General features: G+C 52.2%; 1 protein-coding gene across 6 annotated transcripts in view; it reads left to right on the forward strand.

Moving 5' to 3' along the window:
• Window positions 1-549: 549 nt before the first annotated feature.
• The window catches only part of LOC121198344 (caskin-2-like), a 38,382-nt gene continuing 20,274 nt past the window's right edge, over window positions 550-18,657 (forward strand). For all 6 annotated transcript variants that reach the window (XR_005896336.1, XM_041062393.1, XM_041062395.1 and 3 more), the window contains exons 1-3: window positions 550-830; window positions 2,898-3,261; window positions 17,115-17,166. Coding sequence is in view for 5 of the 6 variants with exons in the window: in XM_041062393.1 (XP_040918327.1) it covers window positions 3,168-3,261; window positions 17,115-17,166 (146 nt within the window). In the remaining variant the exon portion in view is untranslated. The remainder of the gene's footprint in view (window positions 831-2,897; window positions 3,262-17,114; window positions 17,167-18,657) is intronic.

Consider the following 18,657-nt stretch of genomic DNA (forward strand, 5'->3'; position numbering starts at 1 on the left):
ACTGAGTTAAAAGAGAGGGAACAGCGGGCTGCGGTTCATCAGGTGGGCTCAGAGACGCCTCCAGATGAAGGATCATGTTACTCTGTAACAGCTGCACGTGGAAATAAACAGGTGTTTGATAACAGGTAAGACACAATCCCTTTATAAAGAGCAGCACGCAATCAAAGAAAGTACACTAACTTTCTTAAATCCTACGACAGGGTCGAAAAAAGTGTTAAGTTTCCCAACAAGAGCAAAAAATACCGGAAAGGGGAAAATACCAGAAATAAAAGCACGGTCAAAAATAAATTCCTGTGTTTTGATGACTAAAAAGTGCATATACACCCACCCATACAGTATACCTGAAAAGAAACAGCATAAAAACAAACACACACGTGAAACTGAACAATGCGAAATCATTTCTTTGTGATGAGATTCTCTCAATCTTCTGTACGGGGTTTTTATTTTGAAAGTCATAGCCGGATGTTTTGTGTTGTGTTCACGGCACCTTGACACCGTGTCCACATTCTGGAGAATCCAGCGGAATGAATGTGGCATTCACGGCGCGGAGGGAAAAGCCGCAGGAACGAAAGCTGCCGAAGTGTCGAACGAAGTACGAAAGTCCCGAAAATACACAGAATCCGCGTGTTAAACCTGCGCGGGGATGGAAGTTTAATCTAAAACCTCTGGAAGTTAATCCTTTTGGAATAAGAAACTCAAAGAAACTTGCTTTTCCTGGAATATCGACCGTAGGAATACTTCGCCAGCCCCTCGGAGCCTTCCCGCAAACTGCCACCGTGGTCCGTTAACATTCAGGGCTGAAAAGTTTCTGGCTCACCTGAATATCAAAGGTAAGTCCCGGGTGAAATGAGTTTCTTCTTCTTACAGTTACAGATTTAGGGAAACGGTCCGTACAAGTGCGTTAACTTTCTCCGGGACAAAGGTCGGTGCGGGTGGGTTTGACGGCGAAGCTCCTCTCCGGTCTGTTTACATGCCAGACTCCGGCCGCGATATGCCAGTTTCTGCGGTGCGGAGGGGGCTTCATTCCGACCGACCCCCACATCTCTGTAACCTGGAGTCTATTATCGGGATTTGTGGTTAATATTAAAGCAATAAAGACTTTTCTGTGTTTTCAGAAGAAGCCTTCGATTCGGCGCAGTGTTCACAAAGCAGCGCTTTAAATTCTGTAACGTTTCAGGTGAGGTTTGGGTCGCAGAGCCTGCTAACCGCCCTCAGGGAGCGGAATTTAAAACAAGACGTCCAGGCCGAAAGGTTCAGCAGCGTTTGTTTGTTTGTGCACTGAGTTGTCCCGATTTGGAGACAGACTCGTATTTAATTCAAAAACAGCTGGAATCATATCTTATTGTTTGTGTTATGTGGTTGATGATCACGGAAACATCAAATTATTAGATTTTAAATGGAGTCTGGCGTGACAGGACCTTGATATTTATAAAGAAGGACACATCCTGGAGCTGACCGAGATTTTTCCATGAACCAGATCTTTGGTGTGGCCTGTAATACAGAGGAAACTGAACCGAACAGATCGAGACTGAGCAACTGAAAATACTTCATCATGCACCACAACTTCACTTCAGAGTAATAAATGTCAAGTGATTTTTGTTTGTGAGCAATAAAATGGTTCATTCGTTTCCTCTGTGAGCCACTTCATGGAGACTCGGAGTCCCTGCAGTGTCAAAGTGAAATTTATGAGTATTGTTCCTTTTGTCATGAATGCAGTGAGAATACAAACCGCCTGAGGGAGGTGAAGAGAAAGGGGGACATGATCGGTGTAAATGGGACTGACAGCTCTGCTTTTGCCCCGTGCTCCTCTGTGGCTCACTGCTTATGTAATGAAACAAGTTGTAACCAGGAAAACACAGCAGAGCACAGAGGCGGGTGCAGCGCCGGACCAGTGTCTCTATCTGAACTCTGTGGCTCCGGCTGCAAACGAATATTTGTTGTTTATCTGGTAACACTGTGTGTGAGGCCTGGTGCCCTGGCCCGGTGATCATGTCAGTTATCTGCAGGAAAACCGGAGCAGAGATGAAGCTCTGACCAACTCTGCCAACTTCTTCCTCCTGTATCTGGGAGCTGTGCCTGGCCACTGGGCTGGAAGAGTTTAAGTAGCTGCTCTGGAGCTGAGATGAAGTTGGTGGCCAGAGTGAACATATAATCCATCACGGAGCCCTGAGGGGAGCAGCAGAGCTGGACAGCAGAGCGCCACGCAGGGCTCAGTCTGCACGGCAGGTGATTGAACCGATCAGTTATTGTTCTGGTTTTAAAACGTGAGAGAAGTCAGTGGAGTTTGGTGTGGAGCTCTGCACACGCTCGATCCTGTGCTGCACGTCTAACATCTCATGCCGGTCAGTGTTTACACAGCAGAGGCAACCCGCAACTGCATCCTTCATGAGCTGTTTGTGTTCGAAGGTTTGGTGAGCTGTAATTAAAGCGTGCTCTCGGCTCACAGGAGGTTAAGCACTCCGTCACTGTGGCTTCGCAGCCCTGATCTCACCTGTGACAGGTGTGTGTACATCTGTGTCCTGTTCATGTGCAGAAGCCTGATGCTCGTATCCAGAATCCTCAGTGTAGGATTTCAGGACACGCTGCTCACGTTCGGATTGTCTGCTGTTACTCTTCATTTTGATTTCCGTTATCAGAAGAAGTTAAAATGTTGTAAATCACTAGTGATTCTCTGCTCTCTGCTGTTATGGATCAAATGATTCATCAGGAATCATCAGGTCGATCAGTTGATCAGCCCTGCAGCAGCAGCTGTGCAGCTTTTCTGAAGGATGAGAGAAGGACGGGGAGAGTCCACGAAAACCTCCTCAGGCAGCAGGCAGGAGAGCTGCTGCGGTTTAGGCTCTGGAGTTCTCTGATAGATGAACTGATCTGTTTTTCTCCTTTCTTTTCCCTCTCAGGCTCTCAGTCCTGACCACAGCTCCCCCCGCCCCCCACCTCCGTCCTCCGTCCTCCTCTGAAAAGTCTGAGCAGGAAATAAAGCATCGGAGGAGTTTTTCCGTCTCCGCAGGCTCAGAGGAAACATCGCCGAGCTTCCTGGCTGTCAGCTGAGTGTCAGAGGGGAAGTGGAGGGTCTCACCTGAGGCAGGTCCATGTCTCCGGCACTCAGCATGAGGCTCTGAGGAGGCGGTGGGATTTTAAATAAAGCTGGTTCAAACACGAGGAGGAGTATGGGGAAGGAGCAGGACCTGCTGCAGGCGGTGAAGAGCGGAGACCTGCTGTCCACGCAGAAACTTCTGTCCAAACTCAAAACCAACAGGAACAGTAAGTGATTCTGATTCCTCTGTGCTGCTCACCTGTGGCTCACCTGTGGCTCACCTGTGGCTCACCTGTGGCCCACAGGTGAACATGTTCTTCACTACAGTCACATGTGGAGAACATGTGGTTCGGTATCACAGTGACGCTTCACCATGTTGTTCAGTTTAGTTCAAGTTTGCTGCTGACTACTGCGTTACAGCAACAGTTAACACCAGTTAACATTAGCTAGTTGTTAGCAGTTAGCATTAGTTGAGTGTAACCTGGTATCTGTGGTCAGAGCTCTAACATCACGTGGAACACGATCGAGTGTCGGGTTTAGAACGTGTGCAGAGACCCTGACTGGATTAATTCCAGTCAGACCAGTTTAATAATTGTGGATTTCTGGACTGGACTTTGGTCTGTTTGGTTTGTTGAAGCTCTGGTTTGATGTCATTGGTTGTTCCACCTGTTGCCTGTTAAATGATATGGGGCTATTTATTCAGTGAAGTGTGATGAGAGAAACTTTAAGTTGGCAACAGGTTCCTGTGATAGGTAATCTGATCGATTCAGTAACATCAGGTAAGCCTGCCACCCTGGCTGGCTGCTGCACGCTGTCATCCTTTCCTGGAGTTATGGTTACTGCGGTTTTCAGAGGAGAGTCGTGGTGAAGCCGCGATGCCGTTGGCTGAGTTCTGCCTCCTGCTGCTGTCACACCTGCTAAACCTCTGCCTCTGAACGGACGGTTGAAACCAGCAGATCCCAGATCAGACGTGGATGCAGGTGGATCTGACCTGGGACCAAATGTTTTTGGATTTTGATGCTGTCACGCTTTGTGATTTTCTTCGATCCAGTTTTGGAAAAATGATAAAATATTATAAAAATAAAACAGTAATAGGAGTCAGTTATCAGATATGAAGCCAGCGTCTCATATCGGAGCCTGGACGTCTCACACAGGATATAAGCTGGACGTGAGAGCTGCATGGACCCGTCCCTCCTCCCTCTCTGTGACGAATGCTGTGGCCTCTCTGTCGCCTCTGCCTGACTGCTCTGTTTTGTTTGCTGTTTGAGTGTCCAAGAAAAGGGGCCTCTGAGGGCCCCGGGGCCAGCAGGAGGTCAGTCTTTATCGGGCAGATAACCTCTCACCTGTCACAGGACCGTCCGCACGGCCGGCGTCCAGCGTCATCGCCGACCTCTGACCTCTGAGGATAAATGAAGGAGTGTCAGGAGGTGAAGAGTTAGAGGACGGGCCAACAGACGATGTGTCTCTGATTTGTCCAAACATGGACACTATGTCCAGGCTTTGATGTAACAGTGTGTGTATCCCTGCATACAGCTGACGGGCCTGTCCCGCACCCTGAGGGACGTCCTGCAGGCCGTCACTTTACTCCCGCCTATTGTTCTCCACCTCAGCGCGCCCAGCCCGTCACCTTTACATGTTACACGAGAGCTTTTCAAACCATAGCTGCTGAAAACGCCGGCCTGTCGAACGGTTAGCATCTGGAGATGCTAACGGTTAGCATCTCCACGTCTGCCACGTTTTCTCCACCAGGGAAGGAAGTGATCCTCCCTCCGGACGTTTGGGAAACATACTTCAGAAATACTTCTGTCCAAGACGAAGGACTGACAGTGTCTGTGAGATGTTTCCTTTGATGTGTGCGGGACATGTGTGACCCAAACTCTGTCCTCTGTCTGACATCTGCTGCTTCAGGATCTGCCCCACGCCCAACTGCTATCACCTAAATCACAAGGAGCTCCCAGATGGTTCCCAGCCAGGATTAAAAGGAATTATAGTGTTGTGGAGGGGGGTGGAGGGGGGTGGAGGGGGGGGTGGAGGGGGGGTGGGGGGGGTCTCTGTTTATCAGATGCTGTGGAATCTCAGTCTCATAGCTCTGCTGTTTGTAGTCAGCCCACTGTGACTGTAGTGCTCTGTTCAATTAGACTTTAACTAATCTGATAAACTCAGTTTACTCCTGAAGCTGAGCCTGAAGCTGAGCCTGATCCAGCATTAACATCTTAAACGTTGCTGGTGATGCGTCTTATTTCCTGTCAGAAGCAGAGTAAAAGCTCATCGTCTTTACTGCTTTAAGTTAAAAACTCTGGTTGTCCCCATGTCCTAATGTCCCCATCTGTCTTTTTCAACAGAAGTGTGCCACAGAGGTGTCATTATTGACCCACTGGAGAGATGTTTGGAGCTGAAGCTCATCAGTGTCCCATTATTGTAGCCTCATAAACCTGCCGTCCCTCTATGGGGGGGGGGGGGGGGTTCACACTCAGTCACACTGCATCTGTCTCATGTTTTATTCATGGCTCTGGGTTCAAACTCGGCTCAGCCAATCAGCTCTCACAGAGTGCTGCTGTCAGAGCTCAGACTTCATGCTTCTGCTCAGAGAAGCGACCGTGACCCGGCGAGGAGCAGAGGGAGGCTGCGTGAGTCTGATCGCAGCAGCTGAGCTCCTCTGTGAAAAGGTTCTCCGGTGCAGGGCCAGTCTCTGTCTCAGACCCAGATTTGCAGATGTGTGTGTTTCTCCAGAAAATCATTAACGCCGAGGCTTTTTCTGTCAAACGTCTCTGTTTTCCTGCTGACGAATGGGGAATAACTGGGTCACCTGACGCGCCTCATCACGCCCTCGCTGCTTCATTCACTCTGAGGAAAACAGGACGTTTCCTTCTCTGTGTGTACTCTGCTCTGTCAAAAGGTCAAGCAAATACAGAAGACTGTTTGTTCTGCCAATCAGTCGCTTCTACTCCGCTGAAGTTTAGTGGGACTCTGCTCCACTTCCACCCTCTCATCACAGAACACCAAACTGTAAACCGAGGGGATAATGAGGAGGGAAATGTCCCTCCTCCTCCTCCTCCTCCTCCTCCTCCTCCTCCTCCTTCTCCGCAGACACATTTGAGGGAAAGTGTTAAAACCTTCCAGACAGTGCATGAAATTCTTCCTCTGTGTTTGAGCTCGTAGTGTTTGCCTGTCAACTCTGCTGCTGGCGTGTTAAATGTTTAATTGGCCCTCTAGACGGACGGGTCGCCTGTAGGCTTTACAGCCGGCCAGTCATACCTCTGAGAGGGGAAACAAAGCTGTTGTGTGTGTGTTGGGACTGGGGGGCCCCTCAGGACCTCTGGCTGTCAGAGGGAAGGAGGAGGATGAGAGACGGGTGGAGGTTTTTAATCCAGCACCTCAGAATCAGAGACACGTCAGAGGACTGAGAGACTGACTCTCAGCGGAGACAGGTGGGGGACAGCACGACGTCTTAGCTTTATGCTACAGCAGAAATAATCACAGTGAGTTGTGGTTTTCAGTGGCAGCTGCTGGCAGGAGCACTGGACACTGTCAAAACTGAAATGTGGTGTTTGTGTGCAGGCTTTATATGAGTGAGTCAGCTGTTTACATGCAAGATTTGCCAGATGGAATAAATAATCACGCCAGCAGGCGCGTGGACCGGGGTCCAAGCACCACACCCCGTCCAGGGCCCACGTCAGGGGCCGGAGCGATCAGGAAACCGACAGCATCAGAGTTCAGGCTCGGAGCTCCGGCTGAATCTGTAAATACGTCTCCAGCCTCTGGGACGTCTGCTGAACTGCAGCTGAACCAGACGCCGTCGCACACACCTTCTCCTGGGTGTTCAGGGCGGAGCTAACAGGAAACAGCTCCTCGCTTCACGTTTTAGAAAAGCTTTGAAAAGAAAAGCCGACGATAATGAATCTAGTTTGAGGCCATATCCTGTGTGTTTTGTGTACATTGTGTAGCAGGATGCAGTGTGTGCAGCGGACTAATGGCTGCTGGAGTTCTGCTTTGTGTGCTGCGTTATGTAATGGATGCTCTGTAACGTGCTGTCCCGTTGGATGGTTTCTCTTTTGTACGTTTCAAACCAGAGCCTTCGCTTTCACCTGTGCGGTTCGGAGGTCACATGACGGAACGGCCGCGAGGTTACGAGACGTGACTGTGACATAATAACGCTGCATCTTTTCAGCGCTCCCTCAGCTCACGTGTCCTCCAGTTTATTCACAGGTTTACAAACACTGACACGTAACCACATCATGTCTCTGATGGTCCAGCTCTCTGAGGACAAAGCTCTGACCTGTGTCTCACTGATTTGTCTCTGACTGTGTATGGAGAACTTTTCCCACCGCTGAGCACGAGTGGAATTCAGAGAACACTAATTTGGGTCAGAGCTGCGGTGCGATGCTATAAATGGGTCTGTTTTCACTCTGAAACTTTGGCTTGTGCGTGTTTCAGTGCGTCGGTGCAGGTCTGCTCCATGTGACACCTGGAGACGGTGTAGAGGTTTAGGATCGGCTGGGTTCGGGGCTCAGGAGAGGCCAGCAGCTCGGCGTGACGTCTGACTCACAGCTGTGGACTCAGCGCTGAAAGTTTCTTTTCCCCCAGAATCCTCAGGGTTGTGTCTGTGCCAGCCATTGTCAGAGCAGCAGAGTGGATTTGAATGCAGAGGGACGAGCTGAGGCGGTGATGTCACGGCGTTGGTATGCGGACCCCACAGCGATACCTTCGATCCCCTCTCTGAGGCTGGAATTCGACTCCAGTGAAACACGGCGTGCAGAGCGTTTCCTGAAGTTTTCAGCCCGCGACAGAGAGAGAGAGGGGAGCGTGGCCTCGCTGCCGCAGCACTGCAGCTCGCTCTCGCTGCTCTTTTCCCAGACAGGATTTAAGTCCAGTCAGAGGCTGAAGAAGAGGTGGAGGGTTAGTGGAACTGTGGGGCTGGAGAAAAGGAGACTTTCAGTTTGGCGCCTGATTCTCACTCAGTTTTAGTTCAGTTTAGTTCGTGTGTATTAGTTTTTCCTACATGTTGTTAGTTGTTGTATGTTTTTCTCCTGAAACTGACGTGAGATCAGTGATGGGTTTATTAGAGAAGATGTCTCACTCTGTTGGATTTGTGGGGAAACACAAACACACAAGTGTCATTGTGTTTTCTTGTTTTATTTTAGAGTCAGCAGCAGCCAAACAGGAGAAGCTGCTGCCTGAGCTCAGATACAGAGGGAGAGAGTTGGTGTTTGAGCTCAGGGATTCTCCCTGCTCCCTCCTCCCTGCTCCCTGCTCCCTGCTCCCTGCTCCCTGCTCCCTCCTCCCTGCTCCCTGCTCCCTGCTCCCTGCTCCCTCCTCCCTGCTCCCTGCTCCCTGCTCCCTGCTCCCTCCTCCCTCCTCCCTGCTCCCTGCTCCCTGCTCCCTCCTCCCTGCTCCCTGCTCCCTGCTCCCTGCTCCCTGCTCCCTCCTCCCTGCTCCCTGCTCCCTGCTCCCTGCTCCCTCCTCCCTGCTCCCTGCTCCCTGCTCCCTGCTCCCTCCTCCCTGCTCCCTGCTCCCTGCTCCCTCCTCCCTGCTCCCTGCTCCCTGCTCCCTGCTCCCTGCTCCCTGCTCCCTCCTCCCTGCTCCCTGCTCCCTCCTCCCTCCTCCCTGCTCCCTGCTCCCTGCTCCCTCCTCCCTGCTCCCTGCTCCCTGCTCCCTGCTCCTTCCTCCCTGCTCCCTGCTCCCTGCTCCCTGCTCCCTCCTCCCTGCTCCCTGCTCCCTCCTCCCTGCTCCCTGCTCCCTGCTCCCTGCTCCCTCCTCCCTCCTCCCTCCTCCCTGCTCCCTGCTCCCTCCTCCCTGCTCCCTGCTCCCTGCTCCCTGCTCCCTCCTCCCTGCTCCCTGCTCCCTCCTCCCTGCTCCCTGCTCCCTGCTCCCTCCTCCCTGCTCCCTGCTCCCTGCTCCCTCCTCCCTGCTCCCTGCTCCCTGCTCCCTGCTCCCTGCTCCCTCCTCCCTGCTCCCTGCTCCCTGCTCCCTGCTCCCTGCTCCCTGCTCCCTGCTCCCTGCTCCCTGCTCCCTGCTCCCTGCTCCCTGCTCCCTGCTCCCTGCTCCCTGCTCCCTGCTCCCTCCTCCCTGCTCCCTGCTCCCTCCTCCCTGCTCCCTGCTCCCTGCTCCCTGCTCCCTGCTCCCTGCTCCCTCCTCCCTGCTCCCTGCTCCCTGCTCCCTGCTCCCTCCTCCCTGCTCCCTGCTCCCTCCTCCCTGCTCCCTGCTCCCTCCTCCCTGCTCCCTGCTCCCTCCTCCCTGCTCCCTGCTCCCTGCTCCCTGCTCCCTCCTCCCTGCTCCCTGCTCCCTCCTCCCTGCTCCCTGCTCCCTCCTCCCTCCTCCCTGCTCCCTGCTCCCTGCTCCCTCCTCCCTGCTCCCTGCTCCCTGCTCCCTGCTCCCTCCTCCCTGCTCCCTGCTCCCTGCTCCCTGCTCCCTGCTCCCTCCTCCCTGCTCCCTGCTCCCTGCTCCCTGCTCCCTCCTCCCTGCTCCCTGCTCCCTGCTCCCTGCTCCCTCCTCCCTCCTCCCTGCTCCCTGCTCCCTGCTCCCTCCTCCCTGCTCCCTGCTCCCTGCTCCCTGCTCCCTGCTCCCTCCTCCCTGCTCCCTGCTCCCTGCTCCCTCCTCCCTGCTCCCTGCTCCCTGCTCCCTGCTCCCTCCTCCCTGCTCCCTGCTCCCTGCTCCCTCCTCCCTGCTCCCTGCTCCCTGCTCCCTGCTCCCTGCTCCCTCCTCCCTGCTCCCTGCTCCCTCCTCCCTCCTCCCTGCTCCCTGCTCCCTGCTCCCTCCTCCCTGCTCCCTGCTCCCTGCTCCCTGCTCCTTCCTCCCTGCTCCCTGCTCCCTGCTCCCTGCTCCCTCCTCCCTGCTCCCTGCTCCCTCCTCCCTGCTCCCTGCTCCCTGCTCCCTGCTCCCTCCTCCCTCCTCCCTCCTCCCTGCTCCCTGCTCCCTCCTCCCTGCTCCCTGCTCCCTGCTCCCTGCTCCCTCCTCCCTGCTCCCTGCTCCCTGCTCCCTGCTCCCTCCTCCCTCCTCCCTGCTCCCTGCTCCCTCCTCCCTGCTCCCTGCTCCCTCCTCCCTCCTCCCTCCTCCCTCCTCCCTGCTCCCTGCTCCCTCCTCCCTGCTCCCTGCTCCCTGCTCCCTCCTCCCTGCTCCCTCCTCCCTCCTCCCTCCTCCCTGCTCCCTGCTCCTTCCTCCCTGCTCCCTGCTCCCTGCTCCCTCCTCCCTGCTCCCTGCTCCCTCCTCCCTGCTCCCTGCTCCCTCCTCCCTGCTCCCTCCTCCCTCCTCCCTCCTCCCTCCTCCCTGCTCCTTCCTCCCTCCTCCCTGAGGAGGAGGCGACCTTTCCTTTAGTTTCACTCCTGTATTTTTATATTTTGTGCAGTTTTGGTTGGTTGAGCAAACTCTGATCTCTCTGCTGTAGTTAATATGTCACCTGATCTCTGTGGAGGCTTGATCTGCCACGCCCACGCTGACCACCAAACAGACATGCCCGGTCACATGGTGGAGGCTGGGGGAGGGTAGGGGGGGGTGTTACTACGATGGTCCAGAAAGATGGAGGCTTGTCTGGGAGGAAGAGGCTGTAATGAGCAGAGGAAGGGGTGTGGAGCTGAGCTCACATCCCCTGAACAACATGTGTGGAGAGCTGAGCCGTTTGTTGTTTTAGGTTCGGATAGAAACAGGAACACGGAACACACACATCACGCTCCGCACACATCACGCTCCGCACACATCACACAATTAGAGACATTCTTTGGTTCCAGTTTTTCCAGTGTGAGTTTCCTGCTTTTCTGTCACAGTAAACTGAATATCCCACTGATTCCCAGTGATGGAGGGAAGGAGAAATACGTTAACAATGGAACAGTTAATCCATACTATCCATCGGTGGGTCAGTGAGTCAGAGTATCCATCAGAGTTTCAGAGCAGGACCTTTTGTGTTTCCCACTTTCAGGCCTCCGTCTCCACACAGAGCAGAACCTGTTCAGGGACGTTCCCCCTGTTTCTGATTGGTCCGTTCTCAGTTGAGCTGAGTTGAGACGTGTGCGATTTTTGGTGTGTTTCCTAAACTTTATGTCACACTGTCCAGTATCTGCCTCACTAATCCCAGGAGCTTCTGTTTTACACACATGATTATTAACCAGGCTTCTCCTCAGGGGGATCTGACCCTGCTGGTCTGCCTGCAGCTGCTCAGCCCAGACCTGGGATCCTGACACACAGAGGAGACACCACACAGCACAGTTAGAGATGGATGGGTGGACTTTTCACCACTTCATGCTGGAAATGTTCTGACTTTATTCTGTAACTCTGTCGTACTTTATGATGCTTACAAACAACTGAATATGGAAACAGGAAACACTAAGACATGAAACATATACCTGTGAGATACCAGCATGAACACCTGGTGCAGCACACACAGCAGATCCAGCCTGGTTGTGTTTATGAGCAGGAGGAAAAGTGTGAGGAAGTGTGTGTGTGTGTGTTATGGAGGCATTGAGCTGTAACCTGGCCGTGACTCGGTGTCAGAGGAAGAAGAGGGAGGGTGGTGGTGGTGGTGGTGGGGGGTTGTTTTGTGTTGACGGAGACTCGAGCCGTGGAGCAGCTCTCAGGAACAAAGCCAGGACTCGAGGCTGGGCCCCTTCTACACTTCCTTTCCTCAACACCATTGTTCCACAGAGCGGCAGGCAGGACAGACCCCTCCCCAGGGGAAGCAGCAAACCTCTGAGTGATAGACTGAGAGCGAAGGCAGGACCCTGAGCGATGAGCCTCCTCCCTCTGTCTGAGCCTGTCCTCCTCCTCCTCCTCGTTCCTCTGCACTTTGTTTTCTCTCTGATGGGCTCTGTCGCTCCTCCTGCTCCCTTCACTTCTACCTTCTGAGTTCAGGAAGGATCTCAGCACTTACTGTGTGAGTTGTACAACGTTACGTTACAACTCTAAAGTAATCTGCAGATAAATCAGTGATGCAGGTCAGCGGTAGCTTCAGGTCCCTCCTGCTCCTCTGCCCCTCCCTGCTGCTGCCGTGTTAAAGCCGTGTTTATCAGCTGATAGTGCAGACGCCAGTCACACAGCAGAGCTGATAAGACCCGCCTCGTTCCTCCATCCCCACGCTCACTCACTGCTCTGCAGCCCTAACACACAAACACACCGAGTGCAGGAGACAGCAGCAGTCTCACACTGAGAAACACCAGGAGGACACACTTGTGTCCTGGAGACCAGCTTTGGTTTCAGTGGGAAAAGAGAAGATTTGGTTTCTTCTCATTTATTCTTGTTGTAAAACCTAAACTTCACCAGCAGAGCTGCGACTAACCAGCGAGTTTCATTACTGATTAGCATGCTGGTTATTTTCCCAGTGCATTAATCAGTCCAGTCTGTCTGCTGCCAGGACGTTTACTGGGACGTAAACCAGAGAGAAGCAGGACATCAAAACTTTCACCAGTAAAATAAAGAAAGATAAAGATTTCACAGGAGCAGGAGTCTGAGACATTGCCCCTCCTTCTTTAGTGAATCGAGAATCTGTTCTGAATTCAAATCAAGTCAAATCATGAGATTTCCAAAAGTTCCCTCGTTCCTCTTCGTCCCAGACTCTCGTCAGTCTTTGCGGGTTTCTCTGTGCTCAGGTGTGAAAACACTCGGTGTCACCGTGGCGTCTCAGACCGACGTCCTCTCTGCTGCTGCTTACCGAGCAGAAGGTGATGAGCTTGGACCAGAGTCTCAGGACGTAGCTGAGACTGGGACAGCCAGGACGAAGCTCCTCTACCTGTTCAGAGACAGGCTCAGACGTTTGCCGAGGTTTGGACAGTTTGGACTGTAAAGCCTGTGTGTGTGTCACTGCACAGCTGGTCTGTGTTTGCTGAAAGGTCTTCAAAGACCGGTGTGTCCCTGAATCTGAAAGACATTCAGTAGTGTCTATCTGAACCACAGTCAACAGACAAACAGGACGCTGTGTCCACAGCTTTGTCCTCACTGTGACTGGTTGTCTGATAAAACCGGGGTGTATTTGCATCTGTGTGATTGTGGTCCAGCACTGAGTCCAGACTTGGAGCAGCTCTAGTCTCTCTGACTCTGAGCTGGAGGACAGGCTGAGGGGACAAACCTCCACCATGTCCTTGTCCCTCCAGAGAACAGATAAGATACAAGAGGAGCTAATCTTCATCTCTGCACTGCTGCACATCGCCGTCCTCATTCAGTCAGCAGATAAGAGACAGTCGTGTCCCACTCCTGCTTTGGACAAACACTTCCAGAGCGTCCTGTGTTCTGGTGCCAGACTCTCTGAAGGCCAGGGGGGAGGAGGGAGGAGAGCTGCTGATGGGTGCCCACGTCTCCCTCCGAGACCTTCAGTCTATAAACCACCCCACTGTCACACAGCACGGTTTGACTGAAGGACCAGAGAGTTTTCTGAGGTGTTCGGCTGCAGCTCAGGATTATTTCCATGATCCTGCAGGTTATCTTCTCAGTAATCACCTTTCTGTGTGAAGCGTGAGTTAACAGTGAACTCCAGTTGGACAGTGACAGGGTTGTTGTGACACAGTGAACAAACTGACGCTTACACCTGGTTTTTCATAAACGACTTGATCTAAATCCTGATCCAGAACTGGAGCAGAAAATGTCTTGTATATAACGAGCTCAGAGTGGTCGACGGAGAAGGCTGAGCAGGTAACAAGGACGTAATGTCATGGGACGAAAGACGGGGAAACGAGTTTCATATTTTTTAATAACATGTCATTCTTTTTTTTCATGAGTCTTTTCACCTTTAAAATGTCAGATGATGGACATCTGACAGAAAGACGTGATCTGTTATGATTTAAATAAGAGAAAAGCAGCAAATTGTTCCGTTTGAGAAAAAGATGTGTCACAGTCAGGTTACAGAGGGAATGCCCGTCTGTCCTCATACTTTTGGCCAAGTTAAGCATCTCTGCAGCATCCTGCAACCCCAGCTCAGCCCTGTGGACGCAGCCCTGTGGACGCAGCCCTGTGGACGCAGCCCTGTGGACTCAGCCCTGTGGACTCAGCCCTGTCTCATTCACCAGATGAAGACGTGTATCGTTCCTCTGCAGCTGCTTTTCGAACCGGCCTGTTTATATTTAGACGTGGAGATGTAATCTGCAGCATGAATGCGATGTGGTGGGAGCTGGACCTCAGCTGTGTTTCAGGGGACAGTTTCTGACTGGACTCTGTTGTGGCGTGTTTGGAGCGCGGCCAGTGTTCCTGAAAGGAAACTTCGGTTTAGTGCAGGACTGCTGCTCGGCCTCTACACTTCACCACAATGAGAAGAGAGAGGAAAATGACGGGCTGCCGTAGAGTCCTCGCCTGTTTATTGCTTTGTCTTAAATGCAGCTGTTGGAGTCCTGAGAAACAAAAAGCAGTGTGAGGCGTTGCCTGCAGACTTGTAATCATAGTTCTGATGCTCACAATGCTCGTCTAATTTTAGTCGGTAGATTTTTACGACGGATTCTCTTTCAGCCTGAGACTCTGGTCCACGGGCCTGATCCCAGCGAGACCTCTCAAATTTGCAGACTCCTGCAAAACCCTCGCCGTCCTCCTCCTCTCGCCGCATTCTTGTGGCAGCAGATCCACGGGACGTTAAACTTTCAGCTGAAATTATAAAAAGACGCAGAGTCTCTGCAAAATGTTGGAGCTGGAACGAGCTGCAGCTCGGCTCCGAGCCTCTCCGCCTCGCTCCATAAACAGCAGCAAAAATAACTTTGAACAAATGTGCAGCAGATGATGATGATGATGATGATGATGATGATGATGATGATGATAGCCTTCAGACGACGGCTGGCTGCGGTATTTAGCATCGACTGGTAACTGCTTCCTGTTGGAGCTGTCAGTCAGATGAGTGGGGTCTGATATCAGGTCGTTAATCTGAGGAAATGAAACAGCAGTGGTCAGGTTGTCTCTGTGTATGTCACATGTACGTCACATGTGTGGAACATGTATGGAACATGTATGGAACATGTATGGAACATGTGTGGAACATGTATGGAACATGTATGGAACATGTATGGAACATGTATGGAACATGTGTGGAACATGTATGGAACATGTATGGAACATGTGTGGAACATGTATGGAACATGTATGGAACATGTATGTCACATGTATGGAACATGTGTGGAACATGTATGGAACATGTACGTCACATGTGTGGAACATGTATGGAACATGTATGGAACATGTATGTCACATGTACGTCACATGTGTGGAACATGTAAACTGTGTCCTGATGTTAAGGAATTTTCCAAAATGATGCTTCAGTTTTTAACTACGAGAGCTTTTTCTGGTCTGAGTCTATGAAAAGAGAGTTTTCATGCCCTCCCCCTCCCTCCCCCTCCCTCCCCCCTCCCCCCTCCCCCCTCCCCCCTCCCCCCCGTATGTTCACGGAGTGTCTGGGTTTTTTTTTGTGTCTTGCTTCATGTGCTGATTTATTCCCATTAATTATGAAATCCAGGTCATTATCAAAGCAGCGCTCCGACCCCCAGAGGGAGAGCCTGCTGTGTTTCCCCGAGATCTTAAACACTTCAAACACTCTGTTGTTGGGGGTGAGGGAGGGTGAGGGAGGGTGAGGGAGGAAGAGGGGGGTGGGAGGGTGGGGGGGTGGAGGTTACCTTCAGAGTGGGCGGGGGCAGAGATGTTAAAGACAACATACCGTCTGTGCTGGTCTCCAGTCTGTGGGTGGGTCCTCTGTCTGGGACCAGTTTCCCATGTTGCTCTGAAAACCCTGTAAAGCCTCTGCCGACTGACCTTTGACCTCCTGTGACCTCTGATAGTAAACACTGAGTGCGGCGGCATCACACTCGCCGTCGGTCGCTGCACAGAAGAAGCAGGTGACTGGTAGAATCAGGACCTGCTGCAGCCCATGTTCAGGTGGAGAAACCTCCAGCTCCACTGAACCAGGTGTGTGTGATCACTGAAACCAGGTTTCAGCAGAGATCAGGTGACTGATCTGTGAAACCAGCAGTAACTGGTTTACTGGGCTGGAGCAGAGAGGCAGAGACAGTGAATCTGACGTACAGTGCAGAGTCAGTGACCGTGGCATTATAATGACATGCTGATCAGACGCAGACTGTCAGAGTGCGCCCGGTCTGAAGCCCTGAATGCCACCACATTCCAGGGAGTGGGAGTCACACCGAGGCTGCGGACCAGAGGAGGAGCTGCTGGACGTCTGTCCAAACCCCGGCCGTGAGGCTGAGAGGCCCGTGGGAGACGAAGAAGCAGGGAGTCTGTCTGGCAGCAGATCAGAGAGCTGAGGTTTATTCCTCAGGATCTTAGCGGCAGACCGTCCTGTGACCCAGCCCAGGAAGTCAGACCCAGGTCAGAGGCTAATGAAGCCTCCTCAGGAGGTCCAGCAGGGAGGCGCAGAGCAGGATTTATGATCAGGTGCCTCCGTCTGCTGAATAAACTCTCGACAGGAAACGTCCACATATTTCCTCCCTGATCCTGACTGGATTTCCTCCAGTGAAACCAGTGGAGAGAGAGCCTGAGCAGGGTGTCTGCCAGTTAAACCAGACACACAAACACTGCTTTACTATTTTAAATCACTGCCTCCCATACATCCTGTATGTTAATTATTCTTTTCAGAAGAATTAATATGAAGCCACGTCTAAAACAGCAACAACAAACTGCACATGCACACGTACTCACTCTGCACAGTGAAGCTGGAGCGCAGCCGCCCCCACACCGTGTCAACAGGTGTCCGTCAGGTCTCAGGTTCTACCTGTGAAGGCTCAGTCACAGCAGCATGTAACGTGGTGACATGCAGTGTCCATGAACCTGCCACGCTCAGTTCATGTACACAGGAATCGTTCAGGGTGAGTCCTACTCCTGTTATCATTATACCTGAGGGAACAGAGTCCGGAACCTTCTGCTGTTTCTCACTGGAGCTGTGACGTGGGAGTTTTCCCTCTGCAGATTCCCATCACCATAACCGGAGCGCACAACGCAGCGTGAAGCTCAGTGATTGGGTGTTTGTTAGAGAGGTGCACCTTGGGAGTTGTAGTTGAGCCGAGGCTTCTCGTTTCCTCGGCTCTTTATCGCACTGGACTGTCTGACGCCTGAAACACGAGTGAGCAGAAATCCTGTAACGATCAGACGTTAATACTCTGTGTTGTTCTGTGTTTCTCAGAGTTGCTGGGCTCCACCAAGAGACTGAACGTGAACTACCAGGACTCAGATGGGTAAGTGATGAAGTCAACACTATAAAAAGACATTTTTTGGACACAGCTCTCACAGTTGTGCTCTGTGTTCCAGTCATTACACGGCTCCCTCTGCATCTATAAAACTGTTTCCACTCTGCAGTAAGTCCTGCTGCTGCTGCAGAGCTGGAAACCAGAGCAGCTTCTGCTGCTGAAGCCTCAGCCTCAGTCTGTTCACCCTCTGTTACCTCGACAACCCGTGAAACGCTGACTGGTTGAATTTCCCCCTCGAAGCTCATTCGCCTGGAAGGACGAGGGACGAGGGAAGCTCAGTCTCTCCTCATTAATATTTCTCTTTGTTAAAAGTTTTTATTATCCTCTGTGTCTCCGTCTCCCTGCTGTTTCCTCTCAGCCGTCTCCCTCCTGGACCAGAGGTGTCTCATCATTACATGCATCATTACAGATTGTGCCCTGGGTCTGTCAGTCGGGTTAGAGAGAGTGAACACAAACATTCACAGTCCCCAGAGGATGAATCTTGTTGACTCTGATGAACCTCTGGTTTTTCCTCTAGCATCACCATGAGGTTGCTACGTGTAGTTTGGACTGAAAAGTCTCAGATCTGATATTCTGACTCACACACACACACACACACACACACACACACTATATTGAAAGTGTGTAAGTATTGGAGAAAGTTACAAGAATAAAGTAAAAGCCCAGACTCGTCCTTTAAGGTTGTCTTTACACAGAAAGCTGCAGACGGACACTGCCTGAAGAAAGTACAGTAGGAGTTGTTCCAGATATCTGAGACACAGAGTGTCTCCTGTCAGAGTTCAGCTCAGTGCACATCGCTACGTGATTTAACGGCGTCCTGCTGAAACATCACGGGCCTCTTCAGCCTCAGGTCAACGCTGTCGTCATGACAAAAGCTGAAAGAGAGACGTCGAGTGGAGAGCCTGAGTCTGAGAGACTGTGGACCGCCACATCAGTCCTGGGACGCCGTCAAGTGTCGGACCCCTTTGTTAGCCCCTCAGAGGGCGGGGGAGGTCAGAGGTCAGGGAGCGAAGGGGTGGACTGCAGCCAGTTAGAGGGGAGTGTGTACAGAGAGCCTGGATCTCTTCATGCAGCACTGCCAGTTTGATCCCAATATGTTCAGTAAATATGAGGCTACAGCCAGCAGCTGATTAGCCTAGCTTAGCATAAAGACTGGAAACAGGGGGAAACTGCTAGCCTGGGAGCAGAATCCACCTGTTGGCATCTTTAAGTTTAAAGAAAACTGAGGTGGCTGCTTCGTATCAACGTGCAGATCAATTCACAATTTCACAGACTGACACGGCAGGCTGATTAATCTCCTGCTGATCAACTGATTGATTAATCCACCGATCAGTCGTAGAGTGCTCACATTAGCATGTCTGAACTGTAACTGGTGCTTTTCCCCTCAGTGTGCGCGCGCGCGCGTGTGTGTGTGCGCGCGCATGCATGTGCGTGCGTGTGTGCGTGTGCGTGCGTGTGTGGGCGCGTGTGCGTGTGTGT

This window comes from Toxotes jaculatrix, chromosome 18 (assembly GCF_017976425.1).
Source record: "Toxotes jaculatrix isolate fToxJac2 chromosome 18, fToxJac2.pri, whole genome shotgun sequence".
Taxonomy (NCBI): Eukaryota; Metazoa; Chordata; class Actinopteri; family Toxotidae; genus Toxotes; species Toxotes jaculatrix.